The sequence below is a fragment of the Fringilla coelebs genome (assembly GCF_963513975.1).
Source record: "Fringilla coelebs genome assembly, chromosome: 7".
Taxonomy (NCBI): Eukaryota; Metazoa; Chordata; class Aves; order Passeriformes; family Fringillidae; genus Fringilla; species Fringilla coelebs.
The window spans coordinates 18,576,035-18,598,792 of NC_140035.1; the positions used below are offsets into that span (position 1 = coordinate 18,576,035).

General features: G+C 35.2%; 1 protein-coding gene across 1 annotated transcript in view; it reads right to left on the bottom strand.

Moving 5' to 3' along the window:
• Positions 1–260: 260 nt before the first annotated feature.
• LOC311155932 (sodium channel protein type 2 subunit alpha-like) overlaps positions 261–22,758 on the bottom strand; it is a gene marked incomplete at both ends in the record, with an annotated part of 40,696 nt that continues 18,198 nt past the window's right edge. Inside the window, 11 exons of the mRNA XM_084209433.1 lie at positions 261–1,444; positions 1,815–2,085; positions 2,489–2,619; positions 5,199–5,340; positions 6,138–6,191; positions 7,728–8,009; positions 8,274–8,396; positions 11,394–11,567; positions 12,738–12,892; positions 14,766–14,883; positions 21,152–21,589. Of these exons, the coding sequence (XP_084065559.1) occupies positions 261–1,444; positions 1,815–2,085; positions 2,489–2,619; positions 5,199–5,340; positions 6,138–6,191; positions 7,728–8,009; positions 8,274–8,396; positions 11,394–11,567; positions 12,738–12,892; positions 14,766–14,883; positions 21,152–21,589 (3,072 nt within the window). The remainder of the gene's footprint in view (positions 1,445–1,814; positions 2,086–2,488; positions 2,620–5,198; positions 5,341–6,137; positions 6,192–7,727; positions 8,010–8,273; positions 8,397–11,393; positions 11,568–12,737; positions 12,893–14,765; positions 14,884–21,151; positions 21,590–22,758) is intronic.

Sequence of the window (22,758 nt, forward strand, 5' to 3'; positions counted from 1 at the left end):
GTTCCTATATTCCAAGTAGAAGTTTTGTGTCTCCTCTCAATTAGTAACAGCTGATAATCAGAACTATTGTTCTGCAAGTTTGTTTCCCTGTTACACACCAAGAGTTTACTAGTAATGGATCATTGTCTCGGACAGGCACTGTCTGTAGTAGTGGGTAAATATGTAAAAACTTATAATTTTGGCATAATCTCCAGTAAGAGCACTACTGACAAAAACATATTTTCAAGCTTGCAAATAGTCAGCATGGATAAAACTGCCTTTTACTTTTTGTTTCCTCTTCTGTCTTTTTCTTTGTCTTCCTTTTCTGATTTGTCATCTTCATATTTTTCCCTTTCTGGTTTTGTTACACTGTCATAAGAAGGTGGAGCTGTGGTGGATGCAGACATATCCATTTTCTCTGGAGATGAGTTTTCACTCAGCTTACCAACAATCACATCCTCTTTGATAAGCTGATTAGCCCCATCTTTCTGATACATAAATGAAAACTTCTTTACTGATTGCCTTAGAAGATGACGTCTGTAAGCACGCTGAATGATGACAGCAGACACTTCCTCCTGCTTTCGTTTCAGTGTGGTTGTAATTGGTTCATAGGAGACTTTAGAAGGATTGGATGCCATAAACCGATCTTCCATTTGTATTCTGAGGGCGTCCATCTCCCCACTTTCCCCCAAAACACGCTTTGTGAAAGCAAACAAGATGTCAAGGCAGTGAATTCTGTCACCGCTCACTACAGGTAGATCCATTGCAATAAGATGAACCGTGTTTGGTTTTGGTATATTAAGAGGAGGATCTAGAGAAGCTGCAAAATCAGACAGTTTGCTGTATTCTATGAATTGTGTTGCACCAGGATCATATTTTTCCCAGACTTCATAGAACATCTCAAAATCATCCTCACCCAAGGGTTCAGCGCTTTCTTCAGTAGCAACACTGAAGTTCTCTAAAATCACAGCAATGTACATGTTCACCACTACCAGAAAGGATATGATAATGTAGCTGACAAAGAAGAAAATCCCAACAGAAGGGTTGCCACAGTCACCTTTCACAGAGCTCCCTGGGTGGTCTTCATAGGGGTTACAGTCTGGCGCGCCACTGTTCAGAATTGGGTTGAGCAAATTATTCCAGCCAGCGGACGTGGTGATCTGGAACAGGCAGATCATGCTGTTGCCAAATGTTTCAAAGTTGAACATGTCATCGATCCCATCTTCCTTCTTGACATAGGCAAAGTTGGACATGCCAAATATGGCATAGATGAACATGACCAGGAAGAGCAGCAGCCCAATGTTGAACAAAGCAGGAAGAGACATCATCAAAGCAAAAAGCAGAGTGCGGATTCCCTTAGCGCCTTTAATGAGGCGCAGGATCCGACCGATTCTGGCAAGTCGTACGACTCTGAACAAAGTGGGCGACACAAAGTACTTTTCAATCACCTCAGCTAGAAACATACCTGTGAAACATAAAAATAAATTAAGAGAGTAAGTTTTTAACACAGATTACATTTTCCGCAGAAAAGTATAAACTCCCTCCCCAGCTCTAGTTGTGGAATTAGTAGAAAATATAATTGAAGATGAATTTTATCTTTTATGGATAATTTTGGAATTTTTCCCAGCATTTTTAGAAAATAACCCCAAACCTAAAAGTATTAAAACTGATACAGAATTATTAAGAAAATTAGCACTTTCAAGTATGCATTTTGTTTCCTAAATAATCGAGAGAAATTAAAATTAAGTAACTCCTCTAATTTGAGCAACTTGACAGAGATAAAGCATTAAATACACCTATAACTATATTTCATTTTGAACTTAAGAATTTCTTACCTATTATTGAAAGAATAACAACCACAAAATCAAAAATATTCCAGCCAATGGTGAAGTAATAATAACGGAGTGAAAATATTTTGAAGACACATTCACCAGTGAAAAGGACAACAAAGACCAAGTTAATCCAATATAAAATATTTTGCATCAGTTCATTTTGGTCATCTGTTTCTATCATCATTGTGATCATGTTAAGACAGATTAGAACCATAATGATGATGTCAAATAGTTGCTTGGTTACAATATCAAACACCAGACCTTGCAATTTGTTCTGAGGGAAGAAAAAAGAAAAGGTTATAGTATTTTTATGTAATAAATATCTGTTTCCTCCCTCCCATTTCATTCTTCCTCTCCCAAAATATACAACCAACAAAAGGCTCAAAAATCTAAGAAAACCATTGTCCAGTAACTTATATGCTAGTTCAAAGTTTTTCTCTCAAAACTCAACAAGCCTATATTTCTTCATGTTTTTTGATTCTCTGCTTCCTCAGGCATAACAAATACAAGAGATTTTTCCTGCAGAACAGACACATGTACATTTCAATTCAGAATTAAGGGGTAACTTGAATTATGCTGAAACCATTTTAGAGTTAAAGGATAAATTTTATTATAATGGATGAACTGCTGGGATTTCTCTCCAAATACAGATGACATAAGAACAGCACATTTCTTACCACTGGTCGAGGTATAGGTTTTTGTGGTTTCTTGGAGCCCAGTTTCTTCATTGCATTGTAGTATTTCTTTTGCTCTTCTGTCATGAAAATGTCTTGGCCTCCAAGGTAAATTAATAAAAGAAACCCCAAATCTGATTACAGACAAGCCTTAATATCCATTAATTCCCAGAATTGCAGAACATGGCTTAAATAAGCCCTTTAGTCATCCTTATACATTGTCACCAGAACCAAAACATAATAATTATTTCAAACATTGTTAAAATATGTGATGAATCTTGAAGAAAAAATGAAAGAAATTATGGAGTAAAGAAAATCCCCAAAACTTCCATCTATTTCTTATTTTAAAAAATACATACCTGATTAATTCAATTAAATAAATTTAAAAAAACTAAACCCAACTTGGAAAACACATATTTCATAGACAATAAATCTAGCATCATGAACTCCACATTGTAAATCAATCTACCAGAAATAAAAAAGTTTCAAAGGTACAAAGATACACTGTGAGCATATATGCCTCCAGGTAAAACATACAAAGAGAAAGAAATTACTGATTTTTCTTTTCAGGATGTGCATTTTACCATTTGAGTATAGGTATCTCAGTTCAGATGATATATGGACAATGTATATGAAGCTTGATCATCCCCTTACACTGCACCTAGATCATCAGAAGCATGGGTTTACTTTGGGGTTTCTTGTCTGAATTAAAGGATTTCTAGACTGGTGTAATACACACATGGCAACCCTTATCAGAAATACAATTTATATTGTCAAGGAGCTTGTTTTATTCCTTCATGCACTTCTTTGTAATTGCATTACAGGTATGCAGGACTTCAAAGCAGTGGCATGTGGAAATGAACTTCAGTGTCAGGGGTGATTCTGTGACTTTGTCACACTGAATTTGTCAAATGTAGTCTCAATCTTATAGCCAAAGTAATGATAAGTCTGAATGAAGGTGTATTTAACTTTCAGCTGTGTCTATATATTGACATGAAGATTTAGAAGGCAAAAGAGACCATCTTTAACAAACTCTCCTCATAAATCAAATATTCAAATAAAATTAACTTCTTGCAGAGTAAGAGTTTTGGAAGAAAAGCAAGAAGTTGATTTGATAATTATGGTGGAAATGTGCTATGACAGCTGGAAGATTTCAGTCAATGGGAAATAAAGAGTAAAAGAAGAGAGCCATAGAGAAAGTAGGATTGGGATTTCTTCTGCTGTCTAAGTGATGTAATGGCTGTCATGAGAGAACAAGCCATCCTTGTCTTGGTGTACTGTCCCCAGAGAGAATACAGGCCCCAATATAGGTCCCCTTAAGGACCACTTAGGAACCCAACAGCAGAGCATTGCCTCCCTCACAGAACTAATGTAATGAAAGCAGGATGCACACAGGAAGCACAGAAAAACACAGTTTAACTACACAGAGACACTACAGTGCAACACGAGGTCTTTTCCATTCATATCCCAACATGCCCAAGTGTCAGTGATATGAAAAAAGAACAGTGACAAGAAAAATACTGCTGGGTAGCCATGAACTGTGTGAGCTGCACATTTCTGTGAACACAGACGCACCTATAAATTCAAAAGACAGACAACTAATGCTTGCTAATTTGCTAGATGAGACTGAAGAATACCATATAGATAGAATTTCCCCAGCCTAATTGCATGTCCAGTATTTTACTTTCTTGGTGACTTACAACAGCTCCAAATGTGCAAGGGGCATATACCACACTGCCACAAAAAGCCATTTAGCAGGAACCCTTAACTGCCTTCTGAGTCATGATGATTCCAGTGGACAGTGTCTGCCAAGTGAACTTAATAAAATTTATAATTACCTCATTACTGAGTAAGGTCACCTTGTTACACATCGACTGCCAGAAATGCCAATAACATGTATATAACCTTAGGATGAGGTTAGATAGGCTCTCCAAGGATAAGAAATGGATCCACCTTCCTGCTAAGGGATGCCCCTGAAGTTCTCTCCAAGGAAGGCACAAATATTTTGAAGGATGAAGATGCCACCATTTATGGTTTAAATAGCAAATACAATTTAATTTGCCATCATAGCTAGCATTTTCATCTATTTACGTTTCCCTAGAGTTTTTGACACAATCCTGTGTTCATTTAAATAATAGAAACAGCTTAAGTTGAAAAGAAAACCTACACATTTTCAAATGACCTACATTTTCTTTTTCTTGCAAATTCACTAACTCAAGACAGTTTCCCTCCCCTCTCTAATTTTACACTACAGAGAAGTATTTTCAGCATTCAATGTGTTAGTCTCTGTAATGGAGGCCTCCACAATACTGCTATATGTTAGCTCCTTATCAGTTTTGAAATTTATCGTTTTGCATATTTTCTTCTTTCCTGCCTTTTATTTGCTTAAGCCATCTGCACTTTCACATTGCTTATTCACAGCACTGTAAAGTTAAGAAAAACAAAGTCATAATTTTCTGATGGACAACCTATCATTGGGCTGCACAGGGATGTGGAGAACACTCAAACACTAAGTGTAATTTTAAATTACTTCAGATGTCTTAAAAAGAAAAGAATGTTATTTAATTATTTTGAACAAACAAAAATCTTAAAACCTGATTTCTTTTTTTCTTTCTACTACTATGAGAAATTTCATACACTATTATTTATCCTTGCATACATTTACTGAATGCTCAATAACAATGAAGTATTGTGAAAATGAAACATGTGGTACTTATCTTCTTTTTTTGTTGGTTGAAGTTATCTATGATGACACCAATGAATAAGTTTAGGGTGAAAAATGATCCAAAGATGATAAAGGCCACAAAGTAAAGGTACATGTAGAGGTTGTCTTCATACCTGGGCTGTCTCCCTGCCTATGTAACATAGGAAAACAATAAAACATCACAAATAACAGTTAAGACAAGATCCTGAGCAGGAGGAGAAATTGCATCCAGATGGACAGGGGGTAAACCCAACTCTTTTGGAGCATACACTACACTTGCCTCATATTTGAACTTGAAAATCTATTTAATACAGGTTTCTGTAATTGCACACATTGCAGGACTTGCCATTCCTTCCCTCTCTGCCCGTTCTTTGATGACATTTGACATTTCATGTAGGTTCTACTAAATTTGACAGAAATGTGCAAATCTCAAAATCAATTCAGTTCCTATAGACTATATGCAAATCAAGAGCTGGATTGAGGAGAGATGCAAACAAGATTTTTCTTCAAGATTAGAAGAAAAATCAGCAAAAGTTAGCAAATTTAGTTTTTGAGATCATCAGAGTCGGCAGCTCTGGATTAGCTTTCGCAGTGATGCCTCTTGACTGTTTGGGTTATTTTTGAGGACACAGAAAAAACTTGTTTCCTGATCTGTACAATCTCAGACATTAATAGAAAACCAGATCTCATTATTTTGGATTTTTACAGAAGAATTATTAAATTAGTAGTAATTTATGTAGCTCACAGCTATAATTTTTGCTACCTGATAAAAGTATAAGCACTTTGTGGGCATAGATTGTAGAAAATTCATCAAATTCATCAGGGCTTTACATTTAATTTTTTATATTTTAGATCATTTCAACCATTCAAGAAGCCTTACATAGGTCTTAGATTTGTTTTCCCTCAGTAAATTTTATATTTACATAGTAGATTTTATATTGCACTCACTTCTGTAGAATCAACTGCAGCATACATAATCTCCATCCATCCTTTAAATGTTGCCTAAAAACAAAATTTGTTAATATTTTCTATCACAACTCCAGGTCTGAGAACATTCTAAATAAACCAGTGTCTTCTGCAAAGTATTTCTATTCATAAAAATAAAGAAAATATTAAGTCTGGTGCGTTACAATGGAAGCATTTACAGGAAGTTCATTACTGTAGAATATCTCCCCCCAGTTCTTAAAAACACCGAATAAATTCTAATCTTCATGGAAATTCATATAAACTCTCTGTGAGATGAGTTGCAATCAGTATCATCATACCAGAAAGAGAGTGATTTATCTCCCAAGCAAATGTGATGTGCTGGCAGCCATCTGTAAAGCATTGCCTTAACAGGAAAGGCACTGCGCTATTTGACATCCCAGTAAAGCCGAGTCCCTGACGTCAGGGTACAGGGAACCTGCAGGATCAGCTAGTCCACCTGCACAGGGATGGTGTGGGTCACTCCACTGCAAACAAAGAGCTCCAAGAAGAGACTGAAGGAAGCTGCCCAAGGACTCAGTAGCTCATCTGTCCTTAAAGTGTGTGCCATCTAAGCCTATCGCAAAGCTCAGCTTGGTGTCATCTGCCACCTGCTGAGGGTGCACTCAATTCCACTAGAGATGTCATGGATGGAGCTATTAGACAGTACTGGTCCTGGAGGGAATGCTTGAGGGACACTACTTTGTACTGGTTTCCTCTTGGACACTAAGACAGTGACTCTAAGTCCTTCCACACAGCCATCCAACCAATTCTTTGTCCTTCTAGAGGGTCTTCATCAAACTTTGAGGGCATGAAAGGTGTGAATGACATGTTTACTGCAATCATTACACAGGTGAACTGTGGGTGCAATACTACAAATACTAAAAGCAGTGCCACTCTCTAAGCTGGTAATTTATACTATTGCCCAGTGCTGTTTAGCAATAGCTACTGTTACCCCCAGAAGCAAACAGATGGTAGCCTGCTAGCACAATACTAACTAGTAAACACTACCAGTTGGAAATTTGTAAAGGCAGAATAATTACAAATTGCTTACAATTAATTTCCCAGAAGCAGTTTGTCAAATGCATACAATTATAAATATATATGCATGTCTTATTGGCAATTTACAGATACTTTCTCTAAAAAGGCTCGTGCCCAGAAATCTAACATTCTTCTTATTTGAAGATAAGTCCTAGAATGTATCTGTGAAAACCATGGTAAAAATATTAGTCAATATGCCTTAACAGATAAAGAAAATAAAAGAAAATGAAACCTAGCTGCAGTTTTTAACTGGATATTTTAACTACACACTGTATTTCCACAGCACTTGAAAAGTTACTGGCAGTTGGGCGCCAAGAAACTTTTTATCCATCAGGTAAATATTAGATATTCCTCCTCTTCCAAAGTGGCCAGACAATGTATCTCATTTTTGAAATAAGCAACATTAATTAGCTCCATAGAACCAAATTATAAAGTCAAATCCATATCCATTTATTTATTTTAAAATAACATTGAAAACTATGGAATTAAATGGTACCACAACTAAAACGAAAGCTGGAAAATTTATGCACTTACCACTTGCAGCAGAGAAAGATAACCAATTGCAACATTATCAAAGTTTACTTTAACATTTTTCCACCGAACATCTCCAGTAGTCTTGTTCATATTTTCACACATACTTTTATTACTGACTTGTTCTGGTGTGAGCATCTCATTATTTGTGGTGTTAACACAGTGATAGAACTTGCCAGCAAACAAATTTACTCCCATGATGCTGAAAATTAGCCAGAATGTAAGACAAACCAGAAGTACGTTCATAATGGATGGGATTGCTCCTGTAAGAGCATTCACAACAACCTAGTCAATAAACACAGGAAAAAAAAATTAAAAACAACACAAGTGATTTTTTTCTTTTTTTTTTAATCTAGAAGATGATTTAATGTAAAGCCTTATATTACATTGAAGTAATGCAAATAGAAAAGTAGTAATGCATGTCATATAATCAAACATGTTACTGTTGGCCTTACTGACAGACATTCAATTAGTATTATTCCATGCTTTTATAATTTGGCATATTTTTAGGGATTTGTTTAAGGGATTATTTCCTTTTTTTTCCCTTACCCTCATGCCTTCAAAGCGTGACAAAGCTCTTAGAGGTCTCAAAGCTCTTAATGTGCGGAGAGATTTAATTGCACCAAATTCTGAGAAACCAAGGGCAGTAGCTACTAAGCTGACCAATGAGACCTAGAGGAAACAAAACAAAACAAAAGTACTTTCTTTTTTAAGTAGCTTCAAAACAGAAATGCCTTGAGGGGTAAAATTTTGATCTGGATATTGGGGAAAAAAATTCACAAGTTCCTTAATCTTTTAGTGAAAATAAAAAAAGAACAAAAAAAAAAAGAAAAAAATTAGTCTAACATTGCATGTAAATTTCAGAACAGTTTGAACAAAAACATACTTTAATCCATAATACTATCTGTGGATATGTGCATATGTACATTTTTATTTTTTAAAAAAAGTAAGTAATTTCCTCTCCCTCCTTGTGTTTGATTGTGGTTTGGACAGCCTGTGATACCATCTATAAACTGGCTTCTACATATAGAAATCCAAAATACAACATTAGAAAATTAGAAAATTCAAGAGGTGTGTTGCAAAATAAGAAGGGGAAATATTACAAAATGTCCTGTAATGAAGCACATCAGACAGAATCCCAACCTCAGCTTAATTTCAACTTTCTATTCTTGTAACTACCCAACAGTATAACTACACAAAAGTACATTGTTATCATAAGCTGGAAAAATCTTTGGATTTTAAAAATTGTTTGTATTTTGGACAATTAATGTGCCTACTTTTGTGGAAGAAAGGGTTTAATCCACAAGGATTTTTGAAACCTTCCGTACAGCTGGATTAACAGCTCAAAAGTTGATTTTCCTGCTATTTTCCAGTGAAAGTCAATGACTTGTGTCCTCCTTGAACCTCCCACTCCAGACAGCTATCTCCTGTTGTGTTTACACAAGGAAGTCTCCTGCAGATTTCTTTCCTCTAAGGGTACCTCAAGCAAGCAGCAAAATACTGTACAATCCCATTTTTGCTCTTCTCTGTGATACCATTTGTAATTGCACATGGAAAGCTGAGCAAAACGAGCATTTTTATTTGTTTCAGGGCTAATTATCTGTTTCAGGGCTAAATAACTGTAAACATCACAATGGGTAAGAACTGTCTGTACACCATAAGTTCTTTCCCAAACAGGGAACAGCTGGAGAGCTTAGGCTGCTAGGTACAGAACAGTTTGCCTGAAAAGATTCTGTAAAATGGCTCACAGTGATACTCCAACTTGACTGGTAGTGGTATGGCAAATTTGTTCAATGTTTAGCTGGATAAAGGCATAGGACAGAAAGATAAAACTAACATCTATTTAAGCAGTTGAGGGCACTACCTGCATGCTAAACCAGTAGGAAGAGAAAGAATTAAAATTCCTTGTTAGTGGCTGAAAACAATAACAAGTAAGTCTAGCAATAATGTCAGAAAAAGCTAAGCAGACCACCATGACTTCAGGGGTGGAGGGAGTGGGTTTACAATACAGGAGGCCAAACACTGGAAATTGCATTGCTGAGTAAGGCATTCTCCATTCAAAACCGAGTATCAGCCTGAGCTGTCTAGTCTAACCTTGAGGTTAGAGCTAATTGAAACCCTCTGATGGTGTCCCCCAACATGAATTATTATATCTATTATATAGGACCACAAAATGCAGACACTCTAAACAAAAGATTAGGATGGCTACATGAAAGCACTGAGATTGCTGAAAGAATGAAGAGCCCATAGCTATTCACATGGATACATGGCATGCCTAATCAGAAGAATTGATCTCAAAACTGAATTCAAGATCAACGTTTCCCAATACAGGCTTGTACAGAGACACTAAATCTGAATACTCCTTAAATAGTAATAGATTTACTTATTTCTGTTTAATTGTCTTTCTTTTTTACCAGTGACCATTGTAATGGAAAAAATTTCAAAATTTATGTATCACAAGCTTCTGGAAACATATTGCCTAGTTATTAATAATATGAAAAGAGTATAAAACATGGCATCAACAATTTTATGCAAAGGTGACAGAATCTATCTAGGTGATTGCTGCTGATTTCCCATGAATTATAGAATTTTCCTAATTTTTCACTTAACACTTAAGTTATAATAAAGAAAAATCAGAATGCTATAGCATCCACAAAGAAAGCAAATACACAAAAATTATATATTCAGCCTTACTCAAAGACAGTCCCAACTTTTTTTCCTTTCATGTGCCAAGGTTATCTTGTTTAAGAAAATTTACTCTTAGGGGAAGGCCTTTATACTTGTTAAGTTTCTTACAGATCTGTACATCTTTTCTGGGAATACGTTGACTGTGTTCTTGGTGTAAGTATTAATAGGGTGCTCACAACAGAAGAAATGGAGGGGCCATGAAAGTAAAAAACAGGAAACTGCATACTCCAGAAGAAAAATAAATCACATATTTTCTCATGTTACTGACTTAGTCCATTTGCTAAGAATGGGGATCCACAGTTAAAAGAAGCACAGTTAAATGAGGAAGACAAATAACAAACATCACTTGTGCCTTTCCATCCAAAAAACCTACTTTAAAAAGAATATTAGGTAAGTTTAAATTCTACTGGTAGGGGACAAAATTTCTGCCCTAGATCCCAGGTACCATCCAATCAATAGAGTCTTCTTTTGTCCACTTGTTGAATTTCTAGTCCAACATCTTCACAAAAAGAAAGAACTCCAAATGAACATATCATGCAATGTCACTAATTTAGTTTTTCTGGAGTGCAATGTCAACACATTGTTGTTTTTCAACACAGTAATTGTTGAAAAACAATTCTCCCCTGCAGTTCTTTGTCAGTGCCCCATTAAGGCCAGGATCAAATGCCCTATCCCACTGAAATTTCCCTTTCCTTTCCTGTGCCTGAGTCCTCCTTGCTCTCTCTGCTGCCACATCCAGCAGACTGAAGTGAAATCTGTAAAGAGTGCTCCCTCAGCAGCTGGGACCCCGCACAGTAAAACACAAAACACATGGTGTCAGTGACAGCACAAAGGGAGATTTAGTTACACACTGGACAACTGCAGCAGGGCCTTAGTCACCAGAATGTAATGTTCCATTCCTTTAAACCAAATTAGTATTATTCACTGCATATACCTCTATCAGATTGAAGAAACAGACTGCTTGGAAAGCAAAGTACCTACATCAACAATCAGGAAGTCCAGCCAGCACCAAGCATTAGTGAAGTAAGTCTGAAAACCATAGGCCACCCATTTTAGCACCATTTCCAGAATAAAGATGTAAGTAAAGATTTTATCAGCATAGTCCAGCAGGACTTTTACAGTCTTGCGCTGTTCAATATATATATCTTCAAAAGCCTGTAAAAAATGGGTTACATATAAGTCAGATATTGAAGTCTTTGAAAATTACAAATTAACCCAGAACTAAATGAAAACAGCAAAGTAAAATCAGTTTCAACTTTAGATGTTTTACCTTGAAAAACCAAAATAACAGAATGACAATTACGTCCTTTCTGCGTTTTAGCCTTTATTATTGTCTGAAAATGGAATTACAATAAAAAGTCTGAGGTTGCCCAAAAGATTTTTAGAAATTTCAATAATAGTCAACACAGAATTATAATTTTTCACCCCGAAAAGCCCAGCCAGGTTCTGTCAGAACCTATCATTATTACATCATTATTACATTCTATCATTATTACATCAACTTCAATTAAGCAGAGACTAGATATTATGTTGATGATCTCTAGTGAATTCCTGTCTTAGGTGCTGATGGCAAGGTTTTAGTAGTGGGAGGCTGTAGATGTGGCCACTGTGAGGAGAGACCAGGAGACTGCTTTGTGCCAGCTCCACCATTGATCCCACACAGGAAGCAGCCGAGCACATAAAGCTGACAGTAACTCTGGGAAAACATGTTTAAGAAAGGGCAAAGCACTGCATGGCAGTATGAGCACTGAAGGAAAAAAGTGAGAGAAACTACCCTGCAAACACCAAGGTCAGGGAAGAAGGAAGGGAAGAACCTGGTGCTTTAGGTGCTGGAGCAGAGACCAAGACAATAGCCCATGTCAATCAGCAGCCAAAATGAAACAAATATGTGAAGCACTAAATGTCACTAAGAATAGTAAAAAGAAATTCAAGAATTCCTATGTAACAGTCCAGAAATACTGCAACTAAAACTGTAGCAAAAAATTAACTATGAACATGATGAATTCACTATCTGCTCTGGGGGACAATTTTCAGTTGAAGTAATGCAGTTGTTTAATGCACACATTTCCCTTTTCATGATTTTTATAATTTCTTTAAGATTTTTTTGTGTAATCCTTTTCATAAACACACACATCACCTAGCAGTCATCAAAATTTTAATGCAATCTAATTAAATGTAATACCCAAAATATTCTGGGAGTTTAGTTCCAAGTTCTCTTCAAAGACAACTTCGTGTTTTATTCTTAAGTAATACACGTGATGTAATACTACACTTAGATAAAACATTTTTTTAGGTACTCTTTCTATGGGTAGAAGCTCTACTTACCAGAGCACCGCTGCTGAGAAGAATCATGAAGACAATGAATGACTCAAACCAGTTGTGCTCTACTATGTTGAAACAGGTTTTTCGAAGGTTCCACCAGATTCTTCCTTTTGTGCTCTCCGTGCTGCCTTTACAGCATTTAAACTTCCGTACACAGCCTAATGCCACAAAAATTAAGAAACTGTTATATGGTAGAATTTTCATTATCCTAAAAAATAAAAGCATTCTTAGCTAGCTTCTGTTTCAGGAAGGTCAAGTTACTTCTTGCTACTTAATGCTACTTATCTTTTCAATTTTATACTTTTGATGTAGGAAAACTTGAGTGTACACAATTTTTCCTCTACTCTGATGCTACATCAAGCTTATAGTAAAGGACAGTCATCTAACTGAGCTGATTTTCATTTACAAACAGATTTAAAAATTTACATGATTCAGTTTATATACAGATAATTAAAGAATATATGCAAATTGTCAGGGAGTAGAAACAACGAGCATATAGCAACTTCCACATGAGCTTGTTCAAGAACACAGAAGCTTCTTCTTTTAAAAGAACTGTTGCCTTTAGAAAAGGTTCAAATAAATCAGACATTAATACTATTTTTACTATGCTGAGGAACAACTGATGCTCTATGGGCTGACGAAGGGTAACTCTTTACAAAAACAAACATTTTAACAGGAGATAATGAGAACTTTTCCACTGTGATACAGATTGTGGCAACTGTCCACAGAAATCTGCCTCACATTGGAGAGCTCCCTACTTTATCATGGGGCCTCAAGGCACTGTTAGCAATGAATCTCAGTAACTGCTTAGCCAAGAGTAGCCTCCCTAATTATTTAAAAATTATTATTCACATAGAAACAAAACCATGTTGACATGACTTTAATGGATCCCGAAGGCTTTCTGGTTTTCCTGTTAAGTGTCATTAAGTTAATATGTTACAAATAAGTGACACTGAATTTCATCATCTCAGCTAAAACAGCCACCAATGTGAAGAACATGAACTACCTCACCTTCAACCACTCAACACATTTATCTTATGAAAAAATAAATCTTATACCCAAGAAAGAATTGGTATCACATAACACAAGGATAAGGAAGAATTTTAATATGTTGTCAAATTATTTGAGAAAGGTACATTTTTTTGTTGGATTTTTTTTTAAATTAAGAACTTGATATAGTCAATTCAGCTGCACACTGACAAACAATTCTGGTTTTATAAAGACCAGTAAAATAATACTACAAAGGACAAAAGTCCCAGCCTAATATCAAAGATGTCTGCAAAACAGTAAACTAAAAAGCATGGACGGGATAGGAGAGTTAATCCTGGACCATATTTTGTCTGAATTATTTTACTTATGATTTAAAAGGAAATTATTATCAATAATATAAAAAAAACCCCAGAAATTCTTTCCTACATAGTAAATTTTGGTAGTCCCCTAGAAGATGCATCTATTCAGAACTAAAATAAATCAAAACATTTAAGGACCTGCAAGTATGCTGTTATGACTTCTTTACTTAAATAGATACACAGGATCTCATCCACCTGTTTTAAGCCAGAGTATATTTATACATCCTCTCCCCCCATTCATGGCGCAATGACAACAAAATAAGTTTGTTTGAGTCAAACTCCATTGAATGATGGTGCATTTGGAAGTGATCAATCACATGATTCCATTTTAAATTTCTCAGTGAAGTGAGCCAAGTGTAGGGCTTGATCTTGCAGATTTCACTACTGACAAAGTAATTTAAATCAACAGAATTACTGTCTGCTGAAAAGAAGTTTGTAGAATAGTGACTAGTGATTATTTTAAAACATTAAAAATGACTACATACACACATACTGAACTTTGCTTTAACAAATAGCATTTCATGGATGTCAGTATTGCTGTCTACACACGCAAAATTAATCATACCCTAAGACTTGATGAATTAGGATCCAGGACTGCTATAGGAAATAGCTTCCTTTAACAGCCAATGGTTGTTGCAAGCAAGCAAAATGTAATTGCTAGGCCCAAATTCTATTTCCATACCTTCTGTGAAGCATGCTTGTAGTTCTGATGCTTTTTCTGGTTCACTTTCACTTTTTTCTTCTCCAAAGACAGCTAAATTAACTGTACTTCCTTCTGATGAGCTGGAAAAATCTAGCTTCTGAAAATAAAATTAAATTATATTTTTTATTTAATTGATATTTATATTTTTAGAAGTGTAATTAACTAAGCATGCAACACCATGTGCCAATAATAAGAACAATGTTTTTCACCAGAAATACAAAAAAAACACCCACACGTAGCAGTCAATGCTGTTGAAATGTGCATAAATTGCCACTTTCTATCTAGAGATTGCACTGCATATCATGGAATCTTTCTTGGAATTTCAGAATTTCTAGAAAGTTAACTGTTACCAAGTTGATTTGCTGATACTTATTCTATTTATTTTGCTTTCCACTATTACTTTCTTATACATTTCAACTGGCATTTATTTGCATTCTTTTTTGCCAATGCACATATGTAGCACATTGTGCATTCTGAAACTACCCATTACTCTGGTACACATACCTGTACAGTCAACACCCAGACATAATTTTGGGGGTTTTTTGGGTTTTTTTCAATAATTAATATTACGTAAGTCACATTAATAAAATGATCCCCAAACATCAAAACAAACATACACAGACACAAACCCCCAGCCACATTCCAATACAAGAACAAACCTTAATATATTATTTTGTAATCTGCCTGTGTATTGCAGAGATGTGGAGATTTTAAGGGAAGATATGGTGTCCTGTACACTTAGGTTAAGTATGAGTACCAAACTAAACCAGAGTAGTTTTGGTCACAGCATTCTCTGACATTTTACAATGTTATTATCAAGAAGTATAAAACATCAGTGATGAAGTCACACAAGTAAATGTCAGTAGGGAATGATGTAAGCACGCTTTATAAAACAACCTCAGTTTTGCTAAATCAACACCACTTTTACTAATTGAGTTAGATCTTTATGATTAAGAGATATTTAAGAGATAAATACAGACAATTTACTACCCAATCAAGTTGTATTTACACCTCAATTGTTAAATGTGAAAGAACAAGATTATTTTAAGTAATAACTAATGTTTGTGAAAGAAGACAGACAATATGATAACAATAAGTAATGCAGCATCCTGCATTAACTTAAATTACCATACTACTAATGCTTACAGTAAAAATGCCTTTTCTTTTTTAGCAACATAATTTCAAAACAGCAATATTCACAGCAAACAACTTTTCCTATCATTACCTCTACTGAACCCAGGGATAGCACAATATGCCCTCCACAATTCTATTATTATGCTGCTTTCATCATTCCATGACATAGCATATATATTGCAAAATGTTGCAGTGGTGGTGAGTAAATTAAAACATTTAATGAAATAAGTCATTATTTTTAAGAGATGTACTTTTTAAGAATAAAGAAGTTTTGTGTCATATTATTAATAAAAAATTAAAGCAATGTAAAGTACCCTAAGTAATTTGGACTGTAAGCTTAGCAGATGACATTAATCCAAATGAAAATATAAAAGATGAACAACTGTAAACACAAAAGTAACTGAAAAGAATCAATGTGTTTAGAACATGAAGTTATGTATTTTATATAATTCATGGTAGAAGAATCAGAGGTTAGAGCTTTTTAAAATTTATTTTTAATTAAAAAAGGCAATTTTCTTTACTCTAGAAATAAAACTAGAGATTCTATGAACTATTTTGACATAAACCAGGTAGTCTGGTCTCTTTCTTCTACAGATGGTGTAGAGTATAATTCTACTGCATGAAGAGTTACAAATTTAGTTAAACATTCGTTCTCTTTTTTATGTGAGGGGGTCACACTTTTCAATAAGATGCAGGTATCAAACAACAACAAAAAGTGATCATAAAAATCAATGTGCATAGAAGTTTCTCCCTCTAACTAAAAATTAGAAATCTAGTTTCTTTGCTATTTACAGCAGAAGTCTTTGCAGAAGTCTAACTGATCTGGGGAATAACTCCAGGAAGAGAACTTTAAGGAAAGACAGAAATGTTCATCCTTCAACTTCCAGGGCCCTTAGCTGCTGTTCAGTTTACTAAACATAGGCAAGAAGGCCACACTGTATGTACACTAGGCACTGGACTGAATGGATTTATTTAGAAAAAATTGCCACACTTATCTATTAGAAAAAAGCATTGCCTTATTATGCAGGGAATGGTAATAAGACAAAGTGACTTCCAAATGAAAAAGATTTGTGTGTTTTTCAGTCAAATGATTGGAAGCTCCCAGTTTACATGCTCCCAGTTTGCATGCTGCTCTATGTTTGTCCAGACTCATGTAAGCAGAAGCCTGAGTTAGGAGCAGGGTCACATAATCAATATCCAACAAATAGGACTCACCCCCTAATACCTGGGACCACTAGGATGGGATATGACAATTCCCAAGTGCCTCTTGAAAATAGCTTCCAAAAATCCCTAGAAAGATATTTTTCCATTCCTTCTGAACAGTTTAGTGTCCCCTTTTACACAGAAGGGAGACCTAAATACTTCCAATAGGTAATACAGTGCAAAAGAATGGATGGAATATAATGATTCCACAACAAATCCACACAAATAAAAGCTGTCTTTTCAAAGTATTATCTCAATGGTAAAGAGCAGAACTGTCAAACTATAGAGAAACGATCATCAGGAACAAGAAATGCATAGCTTGGTACAATTAAGCTAAATAAAAAACTTTGTAAATGTTATGGTTCTAGAGTTTCTGAATTTAGAGATTTGGAAGTGTAGTAGCTCCTATTTTGTCTTTTTAAAAACTGTCCTAATTTGATCCTTATCCTGAATTTTCCTATTTTATATTTCTTTCTTGTTTGAACATCCTTATTTATATATAGTTTTAAACCATCCAAATTTATTTAAACACCTTCATAGAAATTTTGATTAATGTTTTATGTCTGTTTTTATAAAAAATAAAGCAATTGAATTATGTTCACAAAGAAACAATAATTTATGCTGAAGAACAAAGCTTACATAAATGATTCCCTACATTCCAACCCTGCAGACATATATAAACTTCATGACTAGAATATAACTACATCATTACACCCGTATTCAAAGGAACTATTCATATGTATAACAAAATACATTTGATTGTTCCTAGGAGTGTATATTTCATCCTATATTTTAGCTTCTCTTATATGAGGAAACTGAAATGTGAATTACAAAAATGTTGTGAACAAACACAAACCAATTTATATAAAAGATATAAACATTTTTAGCATACAAGTAACTGTATATATGTAATATTACAGAGGCATTGGTCAAACGAATGTGATCAGAAAATGTTCATAATTACATGACAGCTAAAAACATAGTACAACAGATAACAGAAAACATCAAGTGAGGACAACCTTCCCATTGTCATAAAATCATAGGTTGTTAACCTCTTCTGATCTTGAAAAGTGCTGATGCTTAATCATTCAGTCAACAAGAATCAAACTTACACAGCATGCATGTTATGCCACGGAAATAGTACAGAAAATACCAAAGATGTAACAAGGAGAGAAGAAGGTGTGGGTGCTGCCCTCGGTCATGCTGTGATGTGAGTCATGGGACTCAGTTACAGAGAGCTGCACATGTTCCCACTACATTGCAACATATGGGGAAAAAGATACTGGAGCTGAGTAGCATGCAGGCCAATCAATCTCAGAAGTGATCAAATATGTATGATTTGTTTAGGTAACCTGTGTAAACATGCTGACACGTTGCTCTGCCTGGCTTAAAAGCACCAGTCTTGACTGATCCAGCTTGATTTTACTCCTGTGAGAGAATGGCACGCAATGAAATTAAAATATGGTACCCTTGAGGTTGTTTGAGTACTGGAAACAGATGTGTGGATTCCTACTAACTTAAAAAATGTGCTTTCCAGGTATATCACACATTTGCAAAACATAATATTTTTAGGTGTGGATTCGAGCTTTAGGCATATCCAAATATATAATGGAAGAGGTAAGATTAGCAGAACATCCAAAGTTCAGAGATGTATACTGGACTTGGGCCTGAACATAATTAACAGTCCACAAACAAAAAACCAAACCACCACTAAAAATCTCTTCACCCTCAAATCCTCCTCCTCCAGAAGAAAAAGGCCCAAACAAAAAAGACATACAAATGCACCCACACTATTTCAGCTTTAGGCATCCTTTAAGTGGTAGTAACTAGACATTTAAAACAACAGAAATATATTTCTCCTTGCATTTCATTTTCAAGGTTATTCCTGATCTTCACTAGATGCTAATTAGGATACATCTAGGTCCTTTCTTTCAGAAAAGAGCTGCAGGCAAAACAAAAAAGTAAATCATACCATGTTAAAAATGGAAACTTCTGTGTAAGAAATTTTTCCCCACATCTTTAAATATTTAACGGAATGATTTTTAAAAAAAATTCAAAAAGTTCAAGGTGCATTATGGATTGTAGCAGACATAGCAATGAAAAACAAAACCTCATGCTTAGCAATTAACCTATAGAGTTCCTCAATTTGTCTTCTGGTATAAATCTGATCTCACTTCTTAGCAATGGCTTCTCAAGGAGTCATCAAATAATGTAGCGATGTAACAACTCCAACACAAACTGCTCCATTCAAAGGGGAAGTCTGAAAGAAAGAGCTGAACTAATCTACAAGGTGAAAGACAATTTCCCTACTGACTGTGAACCAGTGTACACAAAATAAGGGGGGCTTTGTTAGTTTATGCATCTCCTGTGGTTGACAATTCTTGGCCCGTTTTCCAAATGTGAGCAAGTCAAAACTGATACTGGGTAACAGTATCCTATAAACAGCTAGTGCTTATGTATCACCTTGAATATCAAAGGTAAGAAAGCACAGAATTTGTCACTCAATTCTAAAATATAAAATACTGAAGAAATAGATGTCCTTACTGAAAGCTAATTTCCAGGCAAGTGGTAGATTTAAAGTTAAATTACCCAGATTCATTAAATATTACTTCTACAAAGCCCAAGTTTTACTAAAACACTAAGAAATCCAATATCCTTCAGTCAGATTAATAATATGTAAAAGTTGTAGTAGTTATTCAGCAAATATTATAGCTCCATTACATGGAGCAGTTTCTGTTTTAAAGGGGCAATAATACTGATGATTTGCTTTAAAGAAGCCTCTTGCCAATCTACCGTCTTCTCAACTGAGTGATCAATGTAACATCTGCAGTAACACAATCTCCAAAAGTAGATGGAACACATCAAGGATCAGGAAACAAGCTACTGAAATAATAAAAATAAGTGTAATACTACTCAACACTGTACTCTGCAATAAAAGAAACACCTAAAGAGTACTTTGTTACACCTTTCTAAATTTAATTTCACTACACTTCCCAGGAACAAAATTATTTTCTAAACTTTGGAAGTAACACTGGCAAATTAACTGCCAGTTCAAAACAGAACACCTGAAAACCCAAAAAGCCCACAACCAATCAAAAATCTCTCAGATTCATCAACAGAATGCCCAAAAACCAACCACACACAAAAAACACCCCAAAAAACCCCAAAATAAAACAAAACAAACCCCTGTCTGCCCAAGCAATGATATTCTATTTATGTCGTCATGTCTTCAGGTGCCAGTGGTGGTGAAACCAGACACAGTCTGCTAGAGCCACAGATTGCAATCTGAATTTTTAGAGTCTTTCAAAATCCTGCTGAAATTCATGATTTTGCTTTTCCCCTCAGACTGAAGCGGCAAACAAATGACTACAGTCCTAGAGATGACCCAGTTTCAAATCAGGCAGTTGTCTTAGAAATGACTAGTTTAAAACTCTCAAAAAAAAAAAAAAATTTTTCAGTCAGTCATTCTGTTTTTTTCTTGAGTTTTCAGTTGATACATTCACATTATAATACAAACATTGCTCCCTTGGCTTTCCCCCATTATTTTGATTTCAGAACATGAAAACTGTTGCTACTGCTCTCATTAACCTGAGTCAGCACCTCTGTTTAGTTTATTCTGTTAAGCTGATTTTCCTTTAAGAGTATTAATATTGTTTATTATCTTCCCTAATATTTTTAAATAGCAGTTTACTTGCATGTATCTCACAGAAACATTACAATTATAAAAACCCCCCCAGCCTTTTCACAGTGTTTATTCTGTACATATATACTAATTTCTCTATTCAACTAACAATTTGGTAGTTTGCTTTTCAACCATCTTAATAAATGGGTTCACATAAATTTATACAGTTCTTCCAGGATTTCCTACTCTCAAACTCCACTTTCCCACTTCAGATTATTCACACTCTGTACAGTCCAAGAATCTTGAGTTACAATTGGTTTGCATTTCTAAGCAGGAAGAATTACACTATGAAACAATACAGTTAGTATAATTTGTTCATCTAAAATATAAAATTTTTATATTTTACCTCCTTGCTTTCATCCAAATCCGAGTCACTGCTAAACTCCTCTGTATTCAGACGTTCAAAATCAGACTCTCCAACAGCTATAGGTACTTTAACAGTAAGGCTTGGGTTGTTTGCGGGTGATTCATAACCATTGTCACCTATAACAGTGGCCATTCCATTTTCAGTTTTGCCATAATTTGCATCTATCCTTGGTTCAGGGACCGTACAGTTGGGAATGCAATGGTTTCTCGCAACATTCAACTGATCCGTTGCTGTTCTTTGTTTTCCCAAACAAGACCTTCGGACACATTCACCTGCTTTTTTCTTCACATAATCTATTCCCTTCTGAATTCTTGCAACTGCAATCTGCAAGTTGTTCATTTCATTATCATCGTCTGAGGCAGCAAGGTTGTCTGAACTAAATGAACTCAGCAGCAAGGCCAGAAAAAGATTCAGTACCTAATTTAAAAAAAAAAGCAAAGACAACAGAGCTGATTTTTCCCATCTTTCATCCACATGCTTCTTATGAACATATTATGAACACAGGCTTTGTGTTTTCATCTACAGTAACGATTTTGAAAGTACACAATAAATAAAATGCAAATGCAATTTAAGTACCTTCCCTATACCTCAACAGAGGGGATTTTATGGCTTTACATTGCTTATGTTTGTAGAAAGTCAGAAATTAATGATTCTTCGGTGCTGTCTGAACAGATTCAACATGTTTACCTTCCTGGCAAATCACAGGACTGTGATCTGTGCAGAAAACACATTTTCTATGTGCTGGTCCAAACTCACACAAATAATTTTTTTGTATGCGACTTAAAAAATGAAGAGTGCACCCTGTCTTTTAATCCCCAAGTCATTCTTTTCCCACAGCAAGACAAAACACAGAACATATATCAGTTACAAAAGCCCAGAGGTTACCAGGAACTCAAATGCCAAAGCAGCCGAGTACCAGCTCTTAAAATCTTCAAATCAGCTCTTCCATCAGCTTGGAAGGTAAGATAAAAAAATGTTTTAGGATGGCATAACGACAAATGGATAAAACAGCCCTACACACACAGCAGGGATGTCTGCTCATGTAAGTTTTCCCAGAGCTATGGAATAAAATCAGAATATAGTAAACACTGCGGAAATATTCACATAGGCAGATACTTCATTCCACAAAATTCAATCTTCTGGTATAGAAAACTACTTATGGAGTTTAATCAACTTCACAGTTCTCTTCATTATAAGACAATAAATTTATAGAAAATCCTGAAGCAAGTGACTGTGCAACTGAAGCAGGGCTGGCTTAAAGATACTTACCTTATCCCCCTCAGAAATTTTGTTCTTAAAGAATACTTACAGGATGGCTAATTTAAAATCTCTCCTGCTACTGAAAATTGTTTAAAGCAGAGATGTTTAATAACAGAGGGAATGAGAAAAGTGGAGCAATAGGCAGAGCAAATAATGTCTTAAATACTGGCGAGCTAAAAAATATAAGTAAAACATTTAAAAAGAGAAATTTATACAAACTAGTGCCAATCTGATGCTTTCCTCTGAGAAAGAAAAATGCAGATATAATACAGGCCACGTTAGAAGTATCTGTAGAAAGCACTTATGAAATAGCAAGCAAAAAATGA